Source organism: Tympanuchus pallidicinctus, unplaced genomic scaffold (genome assembly GCF_026119805.1).
Source record: "Tympanuchus pallidicinctus isolate F22 unplaced genomic scaffold, pur_lepc_1.0 scaffold3, whole genome shotgun sequence".
NCBI lineage: Eukaryota > Metazoa > Chordata > Aves > Galliformes > Phasianidae > Tympanuchus > Tympanuchus pallidicinctus.
In genome coordinates, this window is record NW_026294747.1 from 38392970 (window position 1) to 38413442 (window position 20473).

The following is a 20473-nucleotide window of genomic DNA, read 5'->3' on the forward strand; positions in this document are numbered from 1 at the left end:
CGCCGCGCGGCAGCAGGCCGGGTGCGGGGCGAGCTGGGAAGCGGAGCGCGGGGCACGCCGGGAGCCGTAGTCCTGCCGGAGCGCCGGATCTGCTGCCGGAATGAGCTCCGCCGCGGCCAAGGTACCGGCGGCTTCGGGAAAGGGCGGGCGGCGGCGGCGGGGGGCAGAGCCGCTGGAAGGCGGTGTTTTCCCCGTCCTCTGCTCAGACGGCCCGGGCCGCACTCCGGCCGCCACGGGCTGGTTGTTGCCTTTCTGTCCGCCTCGTTGCCTTCCGGCGCCCGCAGGATTGCAGAAGGGCGGAAACGGTGGTTAATAAAGGCAGATCCACGGCTCTGCAGTGGCAGAGCTCTTGAAAGTGTAGGGGAAGCAATTTGCTTAACGCGATTTAGTTACCAATGAGCGCAGGCTGCAAAGGGACAAGGAGCTGTGGAGAGGGTCAAGAGAAATGTTTCTGCCAGCTGAGGGACCAGAATCTGCAACAGGTGTGGTGAAAGAAATGAGATTGCAAGCCAAAACGTTGCCAGCCAGGTCCCCAGGAAGAACGAGTCAAATAGCATCTCACAGACACCGTATGCATCCTTTTAAAAGTAAAAAATAAAAATAAAATTATATATATATATGTATGTATTTAGAAGTCATAGTTCCTATTTCTTTCTCTGCAGCCCAGTCTGTGATTGGGCTGGTACTGATGGGAGGAGGGCAGCAGGAGCCCTGCTCAGTGAAACAGAAGTACTGCACACAGCTTCGGTCCCATCAGTTCGTGTCCTTGAGCTGTGTCTCTGCACTGGCAACTGCAGAGAGCCTGACAGTCTCTCCAGCTGTCTTATTTATCCAGGACAAAAAGCTAGAGAAAGAAGTATGGCTTCTAAAGTTTTGCACAGAATGGCTTAGGTTGGAAGGGACCTTAAAGATAAGTGAGCTCCAAGCTCGAAGCTGATTAATATGTTCTGACAGCAGGGCTGGGGCTGCAGCACAGCACGTGGGGATGCATGTGCAGCTGGCTGCAGTTCCCAGGACTGAATCCAACTGGCTGGTTACCTATGTCCTGAACATAGACTTTGGGGGCGTGGTGCTTTACTTATTGGCTCCTAAATCCTTCCCTGTCCGGCTGAGTTAAAGGGGAAAGAGAAGCGCAGTTCTTTTATTTCCTGGGCTGAACCGCACACACTGGCCATGGCTTCAGAAAAGGTGAGAGCTTTGTTGGGGTGAAAGCATGCAGGGAAGCTGCCTTGGTGCTGGAGTTGAGATGAAGATGAGTTGTCTGCCCTCTTGGTGTTCGTCTTGAACAGCAGTAGCTCATCTCAATTGGAAAGATGCTGGTTGTGCCTTCCTCAGCTTGGAAAAGCTGTTTTATGCTTGGCACAATCACTGAGGAATTAGCTTCGAAAATACATGACAGAGGGAAACCTTGTAGGGGACGATTTTAATATCACTTGTACATTGCTGAAAAGAGATGCAACTGAACATTCAGAGGGCCAGAATGAAAAAGAGGAGCACTACTTGCACAGCCAGAATGGGAATAGAGACTTCCAGAAAGAAGTTCTCTCCCCTGACAAGCCTTGCTCTGCTGTATCTTATGCCTCCTGAAATGCTTTCTGATCATGCACTGCCCTCCTTTAAAATACTCTGATATTCCCACCACGTAACCACTTCATGTCTTTCTCTTCTCAGCCAACACTTTACAGCTATTTCCGAAGCTCCTGCTCATGGAGAGTGAGAATCGGTAAGAACTAGTTTTACTGTCTTGGCGCTGCTATGATATCCCCAACCTTTCACTGACAAATTAGTCACTTAATAGAGATCAGCAAACATGAACCTGGGACAGTGACACAGCATTTACTTAACCTTCTCTGGAGTGGGAGGGAACACCGCAGGCTACCTGGAGCTGCAGGATGAGAGGAGCAGGCAGGAGGTCTTCTCAGTTAGAAGGGAATCCAAGGGCAACTTCTATAGCCATCCAACATTCAAGCAGGAGGGTGCACATCGCTGGTGTAAGCTTCTCCCTAGTTTTCCATACTGGAGGGCAGAAGCAGCAGCTCATTGCTCAACTGTGGACAAACCTTGCTCAACAAACTTTGGAAGAGTTTTCTGTTCTCTTAGTATTTTTTGCGGATTTGTCTGCAGTTTGTTACAGCAGTTTGTTGCTTTTGTAAAGCTAACATGATGCAAATGGTTGTTTGTTCCACACTATTTCAAGAGACACTAGACTCCTTTTTATGCTTATACGGATCAGATCACCCTAAGAGCCAAACAGGGCTGGGAATGAACCCTACTTAGACTGAGACAGTCTTGAACACATTTTGGAAGGTGAGCACACGATCACCTGTCCTACCTAAGCCTCTGTCAGCAAGTGCTGTGCTGCAAAAAGCAGCAAAGCTTGTTTTGAATAATACAGTGTTTTTGACAAGACTGCTCTTTGGTCCTTCATTTACATTTGGTCCTTCATAGAGTGCTGTCTTCTCACAGGACTCAGGCTGCCTTTCTTGAGGTATAGGGTGTTTTTCTGTTTTAAACCTTTTTTTTTTTTTTTTTTTCCTCCCCAAATGGAGATAGTAACATTTCCATGAGGTCACTACCAATGAAACTGGTCTCAGTGTGCCTGTCTGAAGCTGTGTACTCTCTTCTCCCTAGCGCTGGCTATTAAAGGGATTGCCTATGACCAGGTACCAGTGAACCTCATGAAGGATGGGGGGCAGCAGGTAAGGATACACCTACCATTAGTCCCTCCAAAAGTACTGAACTTGGGGATCAGCAGGGGAATTGGGATGAGCACTAAGGAAAGTTGCTAAATTCCTCACAGCTTCTCTGTAGTAGTTGCTTTCAATCAGTATTCCCTGGGATGCAGAGTAAAAGGAGATGACTGCAGGAGACTAAAGATTTTCACCTCTGCCTCAAAGATCTGTGATTGAATTTCGTAAGTCTGAAGATCTTTTGCTCCTGCTTAGCATGATATAACCTAGCATCAGGAAGGGAGAGCAGAACAGAGAGGGCCATCCAAAAGATGCCAAATGATACAGCACAAGGCTTCAAATGGCCTGCCAAAGGCTGTGTTGCCAGAAGAGATCTCCAATTAGAATGGTGATAGTGATACTGCTGTACTGCCACCCATCCTGGGCTTGACAATGATGGATTATAAAGAGGTAAGGCAATCTCACCTTGAGTGAAGTAATCTCTGAGCCTCAGCAGGAACTTACTGTGGTAGGCTAATGGTGCAGCACAACTTAGTGCAAATGTTAGCTCTAAGGCAGAGGGAAAAGCCAGTTTGTTGGGGTTTTTTTTGTTTTTGTTTTTGTTTTAAAAAAAAAGCCCTGTGGGAGCCTGAGGAAGAAAACAAGAAAAAGTTCTGGTTGCAATAATCTTGGGTTCATTTCCACAGTTTTCTGCTGAATTCAAGGCAGTGAATCCAATGCAGCAAGTCCCAGCCTTGAAAATTGATGGTATCACCATTAGTCAGTCGGTGAGTAACAGCCACATACCTGCTAAACACTGAATCACGCTGCTGACCACAAGGCAGGGGGGGAAGCTTTCCCTTTGTGTTCCCTCAAACCTCTCATCTGTGTATTACAGAATAAATAACATTTATGTTAAAGAATCCCACCTGGGGGGGAGAAAAAATAGCATGTAACCCCTACAGGGGTTACATCCTGTCAACTCAGCTTTGGTTCAAAATTCCACCTTTTACTGAGCAGTTTGTAGTCTGGCTTAGAGTGCTGTGCCAGTTTGTCTGAAACTACAGCAGGTCTAAATCAGAAAGTCTTAACCAAGCATCTAAGGGGATATGCTGTTCCTCGGACTAGGAACAAATTCTATTTGAAAACTATTGTATTTTGTCGGACCAATTTGAAATTTCCCTTTCCTAAGTTTCTGGATGCATACTTTTCCACTTTTCCCTCTCTCTCCAATAACCTTCCCTTATCTCTTTGTTCGTTACAGCTGGCTATAATTCAGTACCTGGAAGACACTTGTCCTAACCCCAGGCTCTTGCCCCAAGATCCAAAGAAAAGAGCCCAAGTCAGAATGATCTCGGATCACATTGCTTCTGGCATTCAGCCACTCCAGGTATTGCCCAGTCATATCCATGTAAATGAGCAAAACAGGATGGATTTCCAGAGAGTGGCAGATTTTAAGACTCTGTTAGCAGATGAAATCTATGCTTAGCCTCTGCTTGATCTGTTGCCAATGGCAACAGAATTTCATACAAAGAAAATCCCATAGCACCCCATTGTTCTTTCCAGAAACAACTGAACCCATATGGTTTCAGTGCAGGGCATACAGTGTTTCAGGAAGAGGGAGTGAGCCCAAGAACTTGGGCAGACAAATATCCTGGCAGGTTCTGTTACAGAAGAACAGGTCTAGGAGAAAGCAGAGCACATGGTTCAGCAAGAGGGAGGTCAGGGCTGACACAGCAGGCCAAGTTCAGGCAGAGCACTCCAGCTTGGCACTTCTTAATCTGCCTTCTCTAGGCAAGGTCCAGCCAACAGCTGTCCTTTTAATCTGGAGATTGTTTGCCTTCACAGAATTTGAGCATCCTGAACAAAATGGGGGAGAGAAAAATGGAATGGGCTCAGCATTGCATCACATCTGGATTCCAAGGTATATCCTGCATCCAAAATGCTCAGCACTTTCACTGCTCTTCAAAACTGTGAGCCAGCATGCTGCACCACTGGAGCCCTAGTTTCTCCTCAACCAGGCTGGGAGACACAGTGGTCTTCTTGCTCAGAGTCCCTTGTCCAGTACTACTAGCTCTCTAAGGTCTTGGAGGAAAAATACTCTCCACAGTGTAGTTCCACTGCTGTGCATGGAAGAGGAAAATCCCAGGGCCATCCTCTATGATGCCACAGTTGATTCACCCTGAAGTATGAGGGCTGACACCACTTCTGTTTTCCACTCAGTTGCTCCTGAAGTAGTGCCTTTTGCTTTGAAATTCTATCAACCTATATTGGTATTCTTTTGTCTAAAGAAATCTGATGGCAAACTCCCACAGAATTTGGCATGTAGCAGAGTATTTCTTTACTTTTTGTTTCTTCCAAACTTTCCTCTATATTCTAGAATGGCTGGTGCATCTTCACTTCTGGATAGTGAACTTTTCTACTTTTTCTCTTCCTACTCTCACATACCTCCACATTGTGCTCCTAGGACCTCATCTGCATTGCCTGAAACAGCTGGGTCCTAGAAAGCTTAGGGAAAACTAAAGACTCATGTAACTATGTTACTGTAGGATTTATGTTCTTTCTAGATTCTGTCCTGTACTGCACCTTTTTCATCCTCTTCTCAGAGTTAAAATGTCCTTGTTCATAATTCGCAGTTTAAAAAGTCTCTGAGGTTCCTTTCAAATGATCTTCCAATGCCTTACTCCAGTATACCACCTCTCTTGGCAGCACTAGAACAGATTCTGCAGCACACTGCTGGACGCTACTGTGTGGGAGATGAGGTAAGTACCAGAGTTACGTACTGTGTAATGTGTCCCAGCATGTTCCATTAACTGGGAAAGGGAATTAGTTGTAGAGACACAGCACAACTATATCCTGTGCCTTGTACTTCATGCAGTGTCTATACTATAAGAAAAATAGCTGTACCCTACTTAAGCCATTACTGACTTACAAATAGCTATTCAGATGTTTACTTATCCCTGCCTAGAAACTGCTGATAGCCAGATCTTGCACTCCTGTCTAAAGTCTGTGAACTGGCTGCCACTAAACAATGTGGGAAAAGGCTAAGTACTTTTCTTGTCCACACATGTAGAGATAGGATGAGGAAAGCCAAGGCATGGATGGAGCTGAACTTGGCGAGGGATGTGAAAAATAACAAGAAGGGGTTCTGTAGGCAGGAGGAGACAGATCAAGGAGAGTGTTTCCCCTCTAATAACTGAGAACAGAGAACTGGCTTCCTGAGACATGGAAAAAGCTGAGGTACTCAATAAGTGCTTTGCCTCAGTTTTCACTGGTTGTCAGGCTCCCCATGTTTGCCAGGACCCTGAATCTCCAAGTGTGGGTGAGGGGGGTGGATTCCATATCACTGTAACAATGCAACAAGTCTGAGACTTCCTCATGAAACTGAACGTATATAAGTTCATGGGGCCAGATGATATGCATTCCAGGGTGCTGAGATAGCTGATGTGGTTGCTGAGCCACTCTCTTCTTGGTGTCCAGGGGATATTGAGGCCTTCCAGTATTTGAAGGGAGCGTATAAACAGGAGGGGGAACGGTTGTTTACGAGAGTGGATAGTGATAGGACAAGGGGGAACTGTCTTGAGACAGGGGAGATTGAGGCTAGGTATTAGGAGGAAGTTTTTCACTCAGAGTGGTGATGCTCTGGAACAGGTTGCCCAGAGAGATTGTGGATGCCCCATTCCTGGAGGCCTTCAAGGTCAGGCTGGATGTGGCTCTGGCAGCCTGGCCTAGAGGTTGGTGACCCTGTCCACTATGTGATGGATGAAACTAGATGATCTTTAAGGTCCTTTCTCAACCCAGGCCATTCTATGATGATTCTTTTCACTCTTAGTAGATTTAGTGTCCCATCTGAGGGGCAAAGCATGGCTCAAGAAATGCAAATTCTGCTCTTAACTCTGTCCTGTGTAAACTTTAACCAAGTTATATCATTTTGCTGCTCTGTTTCTCCAATTTTAATATGGGCAGACTGCAGGAAGACATTGCATACAGGTTGTTCCTACCCCTTCCAAGCTAGAGGCAACTCAGACCTGTTCCATTTAGCAGTCCTGTTTGGCAAACAGTGAGATCCTGCCTATAAAAGGTGGGAAAATATTAGTAATGAGGTCTCATGCTGGAAAGTAATGTGTGCTCTGAAAGGTGCCTACAGTTTCGTGACCTGGGTAATAGGGTGGAAACAGTTGCCTTTTGTGCAGTTAAGCAGCTACCTGTATTATATATAAGGAGTGTTCTTTTCAGATTGGAAGTCCTTGAGCCTGCATACAAAGGTCCTGTCATTCAGCAGTTCCTGACCTTGGTGGAGCTCTGATGCTTCTGCAATGCAAACAAGCAAAATTTATACATCCTTTCCCAGCCATGCAACACCTATACCCATCCCCCCAGCTTCTCCCTCTGCAACTTGCTAGCACTTGTTTACTTACTGGCAGTTGCTTTAGAAGTTTGAGGACACCATGATCAGATGATAATTAGAAAGCTCCCTAGGGGCTGATAGCTTTTGTGCTATTGACTTCTGTAAGGATCCTTTCCTATCACTGTTGTGGCATTATTAGTGCTCACTTAAATAATGGGATTGTTGTGACAACTCTTTTGTTTGTCCTAAACCTATCTGTGAAATGATATCAGATACCACCAGCTGAAAAAGTAATACTCTGGCCTCTTTTCTGTGCTCCATTTGCAGGTATCCATGGCTGATCTGTGCTTGGTGCCTCAAGTTGGCAATGCTGAAAGGTAATTAAGGCTAAGCTTGAGGTGTTCTTCAAGAGCACCTACTCCTTATGCCAGACTGGCAAAACTTAACTTCTGCTTCTCCTTTTGTTAGGGAAGATCCACATCCTGCCCTATCCAATTATACATGCTTCTTTGCATGAGTTTGTCATAAGTTCTTTGTCTCTTAGAGGCTTTTGGAAATGAGGAGCTAGTTTTTCTTCCCAGAGGCCCCTAGAGAAAGCTTGATCTGTGTCCTAATAGAAAAGCTAAGATTGCCTGCACCCTACATCCTCTCTCCATCTTTGCCCCATATCTACATTGCACAAGACAGAGAAAAAAGTAATCTGACTGTATTTGTAAACCTGCTCAAGTAGTGACTGCAAGATTCCCAAGAAAGCTGTACTGCCTTCTTACCATAAGCTAAAAGCTATATAAACACCTAGTGAAAATGGAAGAACAAGGTAGCTTTTCCATTAGCATTTATTTTTAAACCTGAAAGAACTTCTCTTAGTGTAGATTTGAGATGTGCTGACACTGGGCAGGCACAGAACACTGCTCTGTCCTTCTGCTCACTGGCTGTCTGACTGTACCTCACAAATCCTTTTCTTTTTGCAGATACGGTGTGAACCTGGGTCCATATCCTACAATAACTAGAATAAACAAAGCTCTCCTGGAGTTAGAGGCATTCAAAGTAAGCCACCCATCCCGGCAGCCAGACACTCCTGCAGAGCTGCGATCTTGATGCCCTTCTACCCATTAAATCAAGTAGCTGGAGTGGCAAGGACTTGACTGCCAGCAGGAAGCCCTGTACTAACATCTCACTACGTGGGACAGCTGATTTGACTTCTTCCTTATGTCCAGCAGCAATCTTGCAGAATTAATAAAAATCTGTTCAGAGCAAAGCTATAATCAGAAATATATAACCAGCTCACTCCCATATGCTGAAAATTACGGCAATCTCTTCCTTCTCCCATTCACAGACAATGCCCTGTGCATTTCCCTAGTCCTCAGCTGCAAACTATTTGCTAAAGGAATAAATCTCATATTACATGCCCTCCTTCTATGTCTGAATCATGTTGGTACTTTGACTTTGAGGAATTTTCAAGCTGCAGCAGCAAATCCCATTCTGCTCATCTGAAAAGAAACCAAACACCTGAGTCATGTTCAGAGCATCCCAGAAATTCCAGCTCTGTAGGTCAAAAAGGGAAATCTATAGGTCAAGAAAGGAAACAAGAAGCCTGTAACTGTGTTCTTGTGCAGATTTATCTCAGATCCCACTGAAAGTTCTGGCATCCAAGACAGGGATACAATATGGGATTTCTCCCATTCTGATGCTGTGTATCAACTGCCCTAAAAGGGCAATACCCACAGCATACAGAAAGACACTGCAAGTCAGTGATGTCTTGTGCTAAGGTAGCATTCACTTGCCACATTGCTGGGACTTATTTATTACTGGGACTCATTATTAACCCTCTTTAAGCTGGCAAAGAGGGGACAGACTCATTCTGGTTATCCTGCATTATCCTAGGTCCAGTTGGATCTTCTTTGTGCTGTTGTAAAAGGCCCCTGCACAGTTGGAGCCCCCAAAGACCAGCACTGTGTGCAGGTTATGCTTATTCTTTTTCTCTTTGTCCACATCCATCATGGGAGTCAGATCAAGCAACGTGTGGCCAGCTCGTGGCACAGAGCAGAGGTCATGGTGGATCACTGTGCTCCATGAAAGAGTATCTAAAGTAGAAATGGGTTATAAATAATGGAGGGAAAAACAAACAAACAAACCCACCTACGTTCCTAATGCAAGGAGTGAAACAAACACACAAGACTACACATTCAGAAACACCACTGCAGTTCACTGTCACCAAAAGCTATGGAAATAGGGAGGGAGATTCACTCACCTAGGTTAAAAACAAAGGCATCCTGCAGGGCTCCCTTGGCATTGCAGCCTCCACTGATCAGAACTTTCCAGTCCGACACAGCCAGAGCAGCATGAAAACTGAGACCAGAGCAAAGGTGGGGTTGCGTCAGCCAGCAATGGGCAGAGGTGAGCAGACTTTCAGGAGCAGACTGGGGGCTTAAGCTGGGGAATAGAAGTTAACTTCTCTTCTGCCCTGACCTGCTGAATGACCCTGGAAGAACTGTTAGTTTCTCTCTGCAGGTTATGTCATAAATCAAGCCTGAAAAGCACCTCATTACCTCAGGAGTTAGCAAAACTTCTGTGTTTTGCGATATGGCATAAGATAGCAAGGACTTAAGTCACCTCTCTAATGGGAGATAGCATCCATTTCAGATTTCCACTTAGTGATCTGTACTCCCCACAACTTATGAAGACCAGGCATGGGAATTTCTGGTCCCACTGCAGAGGGGCCACCCACAGTGTTTGGCTAGTGAGACAAAGGTATGCAACTGGGTCTGATCATGAGCACCTTTTAAACCTGACTTCACAGAGAATAATAGAGGAAGAAAATGCTTCTAGATCTGCAACAAGATCTTACCAACGTGCAGAAGGCTGTCCTGCACAGAGTGCAACTGGTGTATATTCCATGAAACCTGACAGGCAGGAGAAAGGTTGATTAAATGTCCAAAAAGCTCTGCTAACAGTATTTCTCTACTTTATAATCAGACAAAAACTTTGAAACACTGTCACATCGGCTACCTGTACTTTCTGTTGCCCAGCTTCTTCCAGAAAAAGGATGTCTTGTTTTTCCCATTACCCACCCCCTTACACCCCCACTAAACCAGAGTTTTCCATTTCCATTGCTAGTCAGGATTTTTAGTGTTAATTCTGCCTTTCCATTCTGCAGGCCTTATTTCACAGTCCTTGCCTTAAAACAGATCTCCAAAGATGGTACGGACTTTCTCACCCAGATCCAAGATGTGCATGTCACTGAGGTAGAGACAAGACCTCTGACCCCCAAAGATCAGCAGCTTGTTCTTCAGTAGAGTAGCTGAATGCCTGAGAAGAGAAACAGCAAATGAGCAAAGCATCTTCAGCACTCTCCCCAGTGTGTTAGCCTTTGTTCAGCCTGCCTTGGCTTCTTTTAATGGGTTGCAATAGCTTCTGTCTGCACCCCTCTCTATCCTCAGCCATTGCAGCCCAAGGACAGAGCCTTGACAGAATATTACTCAAAACAGCCTTATCTTAATGGAGGAAACTGTGGAGAAGGTCACCTAATATTTAGGAATCTCACTGAGGTGGGACGGAAGGTGAGGTTTCCTGCTCTATTTTGGAGCTCCAGAGCAAGAGCCTCTCACCCAAGCCTAGGCAGAGGCTTTTCCCCTTCTGAGATGGGCTGGTACCAAATTTCATGTTCTGGATTGAAGATATATAGCATGTTGCTGCAGGGTGCAACTGCCAGTGATGCTGTTTTAGGGAAAGCTCCTCCAAAAACAAAGAGCTCCTTGCGGTAGATAGTTGCACTGTGGTAGGTCAGCGATGGCATTCTTCCTTTAGCCTAGGAACAAAATATCTGCTATAAGAAGTTTGTAATTTGCTGCATGACCCATAAGAAAGGGTTCCACATCATGCCATGAGTTCATCAAGTCTCTATTTTCATTTTACTGGCTCCCCCATCAGATCTTTGCCATTCAAGCAGACAGTAAATCCTTTCCATACTCTGCACCACTAGAATGCTCTGATGAGAGTAGGAAGTTAACCTCCCACTCCAGCTGTCTCAAAAAAAGACAGGGAACAGAAAGATCTCATCCCAGTATTATTCTATAACAGCAGTCTTCTGCTTTAGCCAGGAAAGAGACAGTCCTTAGCTGACAGGATCTGCTTCAAGAACAGGACGTGCAATCCAAAGAGCTAAGAGACCTGCCATGCTCAGAGCAGCTCTCTGACTTCAAAAGACCAGTTCCTCAGTATCCAATGTAGCTCTCAATAGCACCATGCAGAATGAGATGCCATTTCCCTTTGCTACTTGCGCAGTACCTCCCACCCACCATCCTGATTAGACACAGCACTCTTGCAGCAGCCATTTTTTCCACATTGTTTCATTCACTTTAGGCATGCCCTCTTTTCTGCCAAGCTTATGGCCCTTCAGCATAGTTGGGTTTGACAGATACAAGAAAGTTAAGCAGCTCAGGCAACCTGCAGCAACAGACCAAGACTTCTGGAGTACAGACATCAGTACATCAATTGCTACATTCAGGCAGGACCTAACACACTTTATGTGCTTTCATTTTAGAAGACCTGCAGTACTTACAACCACAAGAAGCCATTTCCAGGTGACTGTGTCCAGAATGTAGGTGCCGCTGTAGTCTTTGTCCTCCCTAATACCCCCAAAAACGTAGATACGCTTGGTGTCTGGGTCATAGGTAGCTGTGTGACCACGTAAGCATGACGGCATAGCATTTTGTTGCTGGAGACTCACTGGAAACCAAAAATCGCTGTCTGTAGGAGCAACACCAGGCAGATGGTAGGTAAGTGAGTTTAAAATGGGGATATCGTTATGCCATAAGCACAGATGTTAACACAGGTTCTTTGTTCCCTTTCTCCTGTCTGCTTTTCCAGAGCAACATAATCTCTTTAACAAAGTGCAAGTTTCCTGACAGGCACAGCACAGCAGCAGGCAGCATGAAAATTCTGTTGTGCATCCTGCAGTTACCTTCCCAGCGCACTGGGAAATTGCCTGGAGTGACATCACCATCAGCCACTACCTAGAACTCACAGTGACTGTGTTAGGAGTTGTGACCCCTCTGCTGTTCCCTCCCCAACCGCAGACCCCAAAGGACACTCTCCCACCCAATTCATCCTTTATTCCCACCCACCCCATTGACTTTGACAGCCTTAAACTCCTCACCAATTTCCAACTTCCAAAGAGCATCCTTGCAGGCCTGCTGATCAGCCCCTTCTCCACCAACCAGAACAACCGTTCTGTGATCGCTGAGGCACATGGCATGGCACCACCGCGGGCTGGGGCTGCCTGGGGAGGAGAGAGCACAGTGCTGGGAGCAGTCAGAAGACACTCCTCAGTTCCCTTAACTGGAGAGAATAAGGCAACTGAGGGCTCAGAGGGAGGGAAATAGGAAAGCAAAGACTGCAGGTCTTATCACTGGAGTGGCAAAGAACACAGCTCCCTGTACATGATTTTCTGTCGGGTTTGGGGGAAAAGAATTGTACTAAGAGTGTCATCATGAGAAGGAGTCAGCAGAGAGGACTCTGGCTGGATGTAGGACGCATACAGCTGCCACTTCAGAGACAGGCAGGCAGAGGCAAGCTTGGATCCCACTGAGCACCTATTCCCAGAAAGAAATCCCACTTGTGTTCTCTGCTTGCATTACTTACATGGGGAATGGCTACCAATAAGAGCTTATCGATGCTTAAGACATACCAACCCAAAACCTGGAGCTGCTTCCAGTGATATTCCTCCTACTGCTCTGTTCCTCCTCTTTTCCCATCCCAACCCCTGCATTTGGCTGAGCAAGCTAAAAAATCCTTTTTATCAAATCTTATTCCACATCTTATTCTTTGCCTCAAATGGTTACACACCCAGAAGTGTCCCTGAGATTCAAAGGGGTTACAGAAGCACACTTAGAGAGCCTGACAGTACTAAAGCACCTACACAATTGCACGCAATATATACAGACAACAGTGCTTGCTATTCCTGGTTGCTGGGGAGATAAAGGATCAAACACAAGCAGCCTGTGATGTCAAAGAGAATAGCATCGTCAGCTGGATGAAAAGACAAACCAGGGTCTAGAAACCAGATCTTCACCTTGCAACTCCTCCATTGCCAGATCTGCAGAAGAAACACAGAGATAGCTCCATAAAGAAAGCAGCCTGCAGACATACCCTGGGGAAATGCTCAGCTCTGCGGTGTAAGAACCCCCTGGCCTTCTTTCCTCAGTCCCCCAGCTCAAAGCTACCTGATAGCAACCAGTTGCAAGACCAAGAATCATGAAGAAAGTCTCATCAGATGCAACGGAGAAGACAGATAAGAGCAAGGCACACCTCCTCTGAAGGCTATCATGCTGTTGCATTTTACATTGCTGATGAAAACCTCATTCTCCCCCCCTAAATTTATCTTTGTGAGAAGCAAGTCCCAGTAAACGATTTCACACAGTGACCACTGCGCTATTGTCAAATATTTACACGCGCGCTTGGTCACACCTGGGAGCTGACTTGAAATTCACTCTCCAGAAGCTAAAGGTTTAATTCCTAAAACCCTTGGCAGCTACTTCCTCACTACCGAAAATTCAGTGTAATTATACTACTTATATACACTTCTTCTTTTATCCTCCATACTTTAAAAATAAACAATGTCTTTCTATGGACCAAGTGGTATGCTGATGGTAGGGAAACAGACAGCCTAATGGAGAGATTGCAGAACATAGTAGTAGGTTACTTTTTTTCTGCCTCTGCTTACTCTTTCGTAAGACAAGGCTAATGGTACATGCCCTCATTTACAACACTTTTACTCATATGAAGTGATAAAGCATATAATGTTACAGTACAGAATATTGGCACTAAAGAATACATCATGTTCTATATCCTTTTCCCAATGGACAAAAACTGCTCAAGCAGTTTATCCAGGTGGAAGGAGCAGTTCTCAGTACTTTGCCAGGCACAGACAAGCCCAACCCTATCTTGGAGGCACACCAAGAAACGAACTGAAATCTATTGCCATCAGCAGTGAGATACAGTGCAGATAGGACCCATAAATACACCCAGAAGCTGACAGTTACCTTCTACATCAAGCTCTCTCTCAGATGCTCTGGGTTCAAATAAAGTTTTCCTGGGCTCCTTGGGGCAGACAGGACTCTCCCTCCAGCCATCACTGGGTTCTATCCCATGAGGTGGTTGCTTCAGGGCGCAGGGTACCACTAGGCTCCTTAGTGATGTGTGGAAGTCCTTCCTAGCAGGCCAGGAAGCTCTTGCAGTCATCTTGGAGCTCTGACCCTTAACCTGTGACAAGAGCTCTAGTCAAAGCAGTTATGAAGAGAAAGACTTGAGGCTACTGCAAATTTATCTGTAACAGGGACAGAGACAAGTTTGATGCAGTGGCTGTTTTCAGGCTTTCCTATTTAATCTTCAGGGTCAGCATGCCAACAACATCAGCTGCCAAACACCAAGCCACACAGACATCCACTGCCATGTGCCCAGCCAGTGGCCTGCTTTCAGCTACTGGCTGCCACAGGCAAGCTCGTACAGAGGCGACCAGAGAGGCAGAGGGGCATCGGTGCCAGTAACCACGTGGATTAGTGATCCCATCAGGGCTGTTAAATTCAACCCCTTTAGAGATATTATCCAACTTCTGCAGCATAAATGAACCTTTGATTCCAAAACCTGCTTAGTCAGGTACTTTCTATGAGAAAGGCAGCATGTTCTGCTGCTACATACAAGCTGAGCAGTTTCAGTTGACAGAGCACATACCAAGGAGGAGAGAACTGATGAGAGGAAGGACCCAGTGCACACTTACAGCAGAAGGATCCTCCAGGTCCTGATCAAGGGGCCCATCATCAGCAGGAAGCACTGGGGACTGGGTGGTCTCTGGGACCAGAAATGAGTGTGCAGGTGTACTGCTGGAGACTCCATGGAGCAGCTGGGACAGGAGCAACAATGTATGGTGTTAGAACAAAAGTCCATGCAAACTATCAGCCACAGAAGATGAGCATAAATATGTACTGCAAGGGACAGGTTCCCTTTCCAGCAAGAAAATAGCCCAAATCTTTCTGGGATAATCCAACAAAATTTTTTAAAAAAAAAAAAAAAGCCAGACAGTGAAAAATTCTAAATCCAAGGACATTAGCACACTGTAAAGCAGTCATTCGTTTACCACAAATCCAGGAAAGTAGAATTAGAAGTGAGCCATTCTCTGCTGTATATCTGCTGCAATACGTGAGGTGTTTTAGCAAAGTTGTGTTTAGTGAGTAGGACTGGATTACTGAGGAAGGCTGAGGTTCAGACCAGATATGTTAACAGATCTATGCAATGTGGCCCTGCCTTGAAGTAGCAAAGAGAAGAAACACAACAGAATGAGAAAGGAAGTTTAAAGTTCAGAGCTGGCAGAGATGAAGTGGTTTGGAATCCAGGACAGGGAGAGGGGTTATTGTTTCTTTCACCTGTCCATGGACAGTCAGGACAAGCTTCACAGGGTTGCCATCATGCGTTTCTTTCAATGAGGCCATGAAAACATCCGTCCGCCAGTCTCCTTCCCACACCAGAGACCTGCACAGAGCATCATGGGTTTTCAGCCCACAGCTAGCACCAACCTTTGAGGAATTCTTGCTCCTAAAATTGCTGGGAGCACCTCAAAGCCAAAAAATAAGAACTCTGAAAGCGGCAGAGACATCACAGGAAGCTCTAGGGATTAGCTTTTGTTTGGGTGTACAAATGTAACCTCATGAAACAGAGCAGGACAGGGGCTGTCTCTGATTCTCTTTCACACTATGGCCAATGACATGACTGGAGAACTAACACAATCTCTAAGAGGTAAAGGGGTATTCTTATCCAAATAACCATCATACTAGACAGTTAAGACTTCCTATTCTAAACAGATTCTTCCACAGGATCTGTGATAGTTTTAGTGCAAACAACGTGCCTGTGGCTTTTGGTTATGCCTCTGTTATATTGACTTTTCCCAGAGCCATCCCGGAAGGCTCTGGTCTACTTCATATAAAGCCTTGAAAGAAAGGGAAAAGGAAGGCCAAGCACAGGGCAGCCCAGCAGCACCCAGCAGCGCCTTGTCACACCACTACCTGCAGGCAGGCCCCAGCGTGCCGAGCCGCTGCACCCTGACGCCCGGTGCCACCAACACGTCCACTGTGATGCAGGTGTCTGGGGAGTAGCAGCTCCAGTCCCCCAGGCTGAACACTACCAGCTGCCTAGGCAGTGGCAGGGGCAGCCAGGCCTGGTAACCCATCTTGCTGGACTGGCTGGGAGGGAGAGCAAACAAGAAAACATACAATCAGAGAAGAACCAGGAACACTCAAAAATATACCAAGGAAGCATAGAAAGAGAGGGCTCCTTTTACTCAAGAGCGTTTTGCACGGGGATGCGATGAAGGAAAGCGCTGTCCTCAGGAGGCCACCCGCCTAAGGCCGCACCATGTCCGGCCGGCCCGGCGCCGCCCCCCTCTCTCTGCCCGGGATGCCGCCGCCCGCGGAGGGGCAGCGCCGGGCCGGGCCGCACCTGCTCAGCCGCCGCGGCGGCTCCCGCAGCGCCCATAGCACGTAGAAGGCGAGGTCGTTGTCCCAGGCGGCACCGCCCGCTCCCAGCTCGCCCCGGGCAGCGGGGCCGCGGCAGGCGGGCAGCATGGCTGGGGAGAGAGAAAAAAAAAGCGGCCGTGCGTGGCCACTAGAGAGGTGCCGGAGGGCGGCGCAGCTGTGGGCGGCCGCCGGGCATCAACCGCCCCTGCCACATCCTCGCCGCGAGGAGCCGAGAGGATCGCGTGGCCTGTACGCGGAGGGAGCGGCCGAGGCGACCCCGCCGCCCCTGCATGCAACACTGACGCCAGTGACAGCACTTCAGCGGCTAAGGGAACCGTGCTCCATACGCGCAACTGGAAAGCGTCCTCCTGCGCGGGGCCAGCACAGCTCGCGGCCAAAGAGCTGGTCCATCCTGCTGCAGCTCAACCAACCACTAAAGTTACAGAAAGACTGCGAAATAACGTTGTGAAATGTCACATCGCTTCCCTGCATCCCCGAAGTTGTTTAATTGTGCTCTTGGCCCCATGCCTGAGCCAGGACAGATGACAGAGATCATAGCGAGCTAATGGCAGTCAAACGCTGAAGAGCTGCCTCTTTTCCATACTCCTAAAAAGAGACAGTATCTTTAACTTGGCAGAGTTATGGATCCCTTTGATCAACTTCTCTGTGTGATCACTGCTGCCCATCCATTATTTTGTACAAACGCTCCAGTCAAACACAAGATGAGAAGAGAGACATCTGAACTCATGCAGCATCTGCCCTACTGGGTCTTGAAACAACACATGAGAAAGTATCCACAGCTTCAGCCACCCTAGGTCTCATTTTGACCAATAAGCACTCTCTGAAGATGCTTCCTCTAGGCTACACAAATTCAGACTTCATAGCGAGATAAAGTTGATGGTCAAGCAGCTATGAGGAAATTGCTGAAGACAAACACTTTGTTGTAGATAATTTCATCAGTAGCTGGTAGCTGAAAATATGTTCTTAATCTTTCAGATTGAAAGCTTTAGTAACAGAATACTTAGCTAAAAGTGATCTCTGTAAACTGAGCCAGTATGAAGCAATGAATGATAGGCCATTCAAATTCTTTCTGAGCCAATTCTACAAGACTGGCTACTTGCTTGTTCCTCTCCAGGTCTTCAAATATTCAGTACAAATGCAAATGCTGCAGATGATTTGAAGAGTTAAAATAAATAAATAAATAAATAATCACCACAAGTCATTTTAACAGAGAATGTCCTAGCTGGAGCAGTGACCACTAGCTGACAGCACATTTTCCTATGCGTTTGCAACTGAAGTGTCCACTACAGTGCAAAGTACATTTGGAATAGTTGCTATTTTGTTGCTTATAAAAATCAGTTTCATTGTATTCATGTTTCTTTTGGTAAGTCTGTATTTCACTTTCTTTTGTTAATACATTCTCTTTAAACAGAAGACAAACATTGTGATTGCATAGTGAAAAGTTTATTTAAAGGGAATAACTTTCAATATAATATTACAAATCAGCCACAACACATTGAATACAAACAATACAAACCAAGCCTAGAAGGAAAGCAAACACACTATAAATATTCACATGTGCTCTTCAGCAAGAGATTTGGTGCCACATCTTGTTGAAGTAACCTCCCTTTAAAACTAATTTCTTCAGAGGAGATGAAAAGCAATGGGTTGGTACAGACAAATGAATGTCAACGTTCTGGGACAACAAATATATTCACGTCACATAAATAAAGACTTAGAGACAGCTGTCACAGTTTACAAGAATATATGTCTGGAAAAAAAGATATGACCACCTACAAGATACTCTCCACTGAAAGACTATGCTAGCAGATTGGAGCAGGGACTTGAGAGCAGATTGCTCCACTCTGAGGAGAGCAGTTAGTCACTCAGGCATTCAGGAAGTTACAGGGAGATCATCTCCAACTATTTAGTTTCCAAGAACAGCTTCTAAACTTAAAAGTCAAGTAAAGTCTCTTTAGCTCTAATGGTTAGCATTCAGCTTCATGCCTAAGAGACTTCACTCACCAGTCCAGATGGGCTTAAACCAGATAATCCTTACTGTCGAACCACAGATCCATCCATTCAGCCTGATGTTCTGTCTTCAGCTGCAATAGCACGAGTGTTTCAGAATAAAATGCCAGAGACTCTTTGGAGGCAAATGCGGAATAATTGCACAGGAAATTCTTGGCCTAGCAAGATGTGTTTGGACTCCACCATTTGATGTTCACTCTAAAACTTTAGTTAGTGTGCCAGGAAACTAACAATTTTACTACTCATCTTACAGAAACAAGGCAGACTAATGAACAACTTAAATCCCTAGGACAGCCAACTAGGACTCTCTCATTACATGATCTTAGTGCCTCAACCCTACTCAAATAGGCAGAGAAACAAGAAGAAAACCCCTGGATTAATGACATCTGTGGCTCATACTTCAGACATGCCCCTTGCTCCTAAGGCACCTTGTGATAAATCCTCTGCAAAGCATACTAGGAAGTAGTGAGACAAGAAGGAAGGGTACAAGCAGTGGGGACAAAGTGAACTCATTTAGAGATTAATTCTCTACCCCCAGTTTCCAGCTCACAAGAACAAGTACCTCTTTCAGCAATTAGACACATGACAAGGGTCACCTCCAGTCTACCCTATCAAGTCCAGCAGCACAACTGGCCCCACTGCAGGCAATACACAACTATATGCACACAACTACAAGGAGACAGTTCACAGGATAGGAACAAAAAGAAAGGAATCTGGCAACCTTTCAGACTGTTGCATAGTAACTCAACTTTTGTCTTAGTACCTCAAGTCAGTTAGTTGAGCTCTTTCTCTCCTTAAGCACACATTTTCATCTTACTGTTCATGTAAGTGGCTTAGTGGTAGTAATAATGTAGATAACTACTAAATAAGTCCCAAATATTACTTTGGGAATAGCCTATATCTGATACCAATACCTTTAATGTGGGTCTCCAGAGTTGGTCAGCAAATTAAAACAGTACAAGGGGTGCCTGACTTAAGCAATTTTAACTCTCAGTCCTCAGTGAAACACATACACTTTCAACTCCTGCTGCTACACTAGTGCTAAGGGAGAAGAGTAAGATAAAACAATGGATAGCTTATTACCTGCTTTGACATTAAAAAATACCCAACAGATTGTTACTATTATTATGGACAATTATACAACCCAATTTTTATGCAAATCCTATGCCACAGGATTGTTTTATGTCTCTAAGTCATACTCAAAACAAACTGGAAAACAATTCTGTGCTTTTACAAAAGCAAAAAAAAAACCACAAAAAAAAACAACCAAAACAACTTCACAAAATGTAGAAGCAGCTTATTCCTTAATCAAGTTGTGAATCAATGAAGTGAAAATGCCTTCTAAATTCATTTTTCTTTCTAAACCCAACATTTAGCTCCACAAGTTTGCAATTAGAGCAAAAATGGCTTCCATCACTGCTTCAGCAGACAGCGGGATCAGATACAAGTCCAGGATACACAGATAACAGAAAAAAAGGACACAAGAAATAAGGAGATTACTTCTTTGAACAATTAAGAGTTCAATTCTGAATGCAAGAGGCCACTGTTAATCACTAGCCTTGCATCCAAGCTAGGAGATTTACCAGAGAATGAATAAAGACTACAGATCCTTCCTAAAAGGAGTCGTCACTTAGATAATGAATGATACTTTACGACCTGAGAAACACTTAAGTGATGTAAAAGTTAAAGAATACACCAAGGGTAATTATCCTGTGCAACTGTAAAGCTTCTGTTTCCTGCATATGAAACATTCTATACCAAAAACTGTTTTGTGTTCATAAGAGATACCACATGCTTCTGGAAAGCATAAGCAGTGAAATAATACACACTATTAGATGTGTGATACTGGATACTTTTAGTTCCAAGTCTGTTTAAGGGCATAATGTTTTTGCAGGACAGGCACATACAGATTGGGATAA

General features: G+C 45.4%; 2 protein-coding genes across 5 annotated transcripts; one reads left to right on the forward strand and one right to left on the reverse strand.

Annotated features, from left to right (window-relative positions):
- Positions 1-39: 39 nt before the first annotated feature.
- GSTZ1 (glutathione S-transferase zeta 1) lies at positions 40-8426 on the forward strand. 3 transcript variants are annotated; one of them, XM_052693419.1, is made up of 9 exons: positions 40-121; positions 1672-1723; positions 2632-2699; positions 3377-3457; positions 3934-4059; positions 4518-4593; positions 5379-5431; positions 7345-7394; positions 7989-8426. In XM_052693419.1, the coding sequence occupies exons 1-9, from the start codon at positions 101-103 to the stop codon at positions 8113-8115; spliced, it is 654 nt and encodes a 217-aa protein (XP_052549379.1). In that variant the 5' UTR covers positions 40-100; the 3' UTR covers positions 8116-8426. The 3 variants fall into 3 exon arrangements, with proteins under 3 accessions (XP_052549379.1, XP_052549380.1, XP_052549381.1); XM_052693420.1 differs by lacking the exon at positions 40-121 and adding an exon at positions 1050-1188; XM_052693421.1 differs by lacking the exon at positions 40-121 and having other exon boundaries at positions 1666-1723; positions 2554-2699.
- A 192-nt stretch (positions 8427-8618) lies between these two features.
- LOC128085683 (probable serine/threonine-protein kinase DDB_G0272254) lies at positions 8619-16781 on the reverse strand. 2 transcript variants are annotated; one of them, XM_052693417.1, is made up of 13 exons: positions 16507-16781; positions 16074-16250; positions 15438-15543; positions 14795-14917; positions 14061-14280; positions 13091-13114; positions 12176-12298; positions 11579-11745; positions 10626-10825; positions 10235-10326; positions 9866-9920; positions 9269-9366; positions 8619-9101 (listed from the first exon to the last, which is right to left on the reverse strand). In XM_052693417.1, the coding sequence occupies exons 1-13, from the start codon at positions 16629-16631 to the stop codon at positions 8893-8895; spliced, it is 1719 nt and encodes a 572-aa protein (XP_052549377.1). In that variant the 5' UTR covers positions 16632-16781; the 3' UTR covers positions 8619-8892. The 2 variants fall into 2 exon arrangements, with proteins under 2 accessions (XP_052549377.1, XP_052549376.1); XM_052693416.1 differs by having other exon boundaries at positions 11579-11766; positions 16507-16773.
- Between the last annotated feature and the right edge of the window lie 3692 nt (positions 16782-20473).

What these genes read in the sequence shown, in the direction of transcription:
- GSTZ1 (XM_052693419.1), top strand. Translation starts at nt 101, where the DNA reads ATGAGCTCCGCCGCGGCCAAG. An exon ending in TGAAGGATGGGGGGCAGCAG is followed by an intron (nt 2,700 to 3,376) that starts GTAAGGATACAC and finishes TCATTTCCACAG; the next exon opens with TTTTCTGCTGAATTCAAGGC. An exon ending in GTATCACCATTAGTCAGTCG is followed by an intron (nt 3,458 to 3,933) that starts GTGAGTAACAGC and finishes TGTTCGTTACAG; the next exon opens with CTGGCTATAATTCAGTACCT.
- LOC128085683 (XM_052693416.1), bottom strand. Translation starts at nt 16,631, where the DNA reads ATGCTGCCCGCCTGCCGCGGCCCCGCTGCCCGGGGCGAGCTGGGAGCG. An exon ending in ACCTGGAGGATCCTTCTGCT is followed by an intron (nt 14,281 to 14,794) that starts GTAAGTGTGCAC and finishes CTCTTGTCACAG; the next exon opens with GTTAAGGGTCAGAGCTCCAA. An exon ending in TGCCTTTGTTTTTAACCTAG is followed by an intron (nt 9,102 to 9,268) that starts GTGAGTGAATCT and finishes TTTCTACTTTAG; the next exon opens with ATACTCTTTCATGGAGCACA.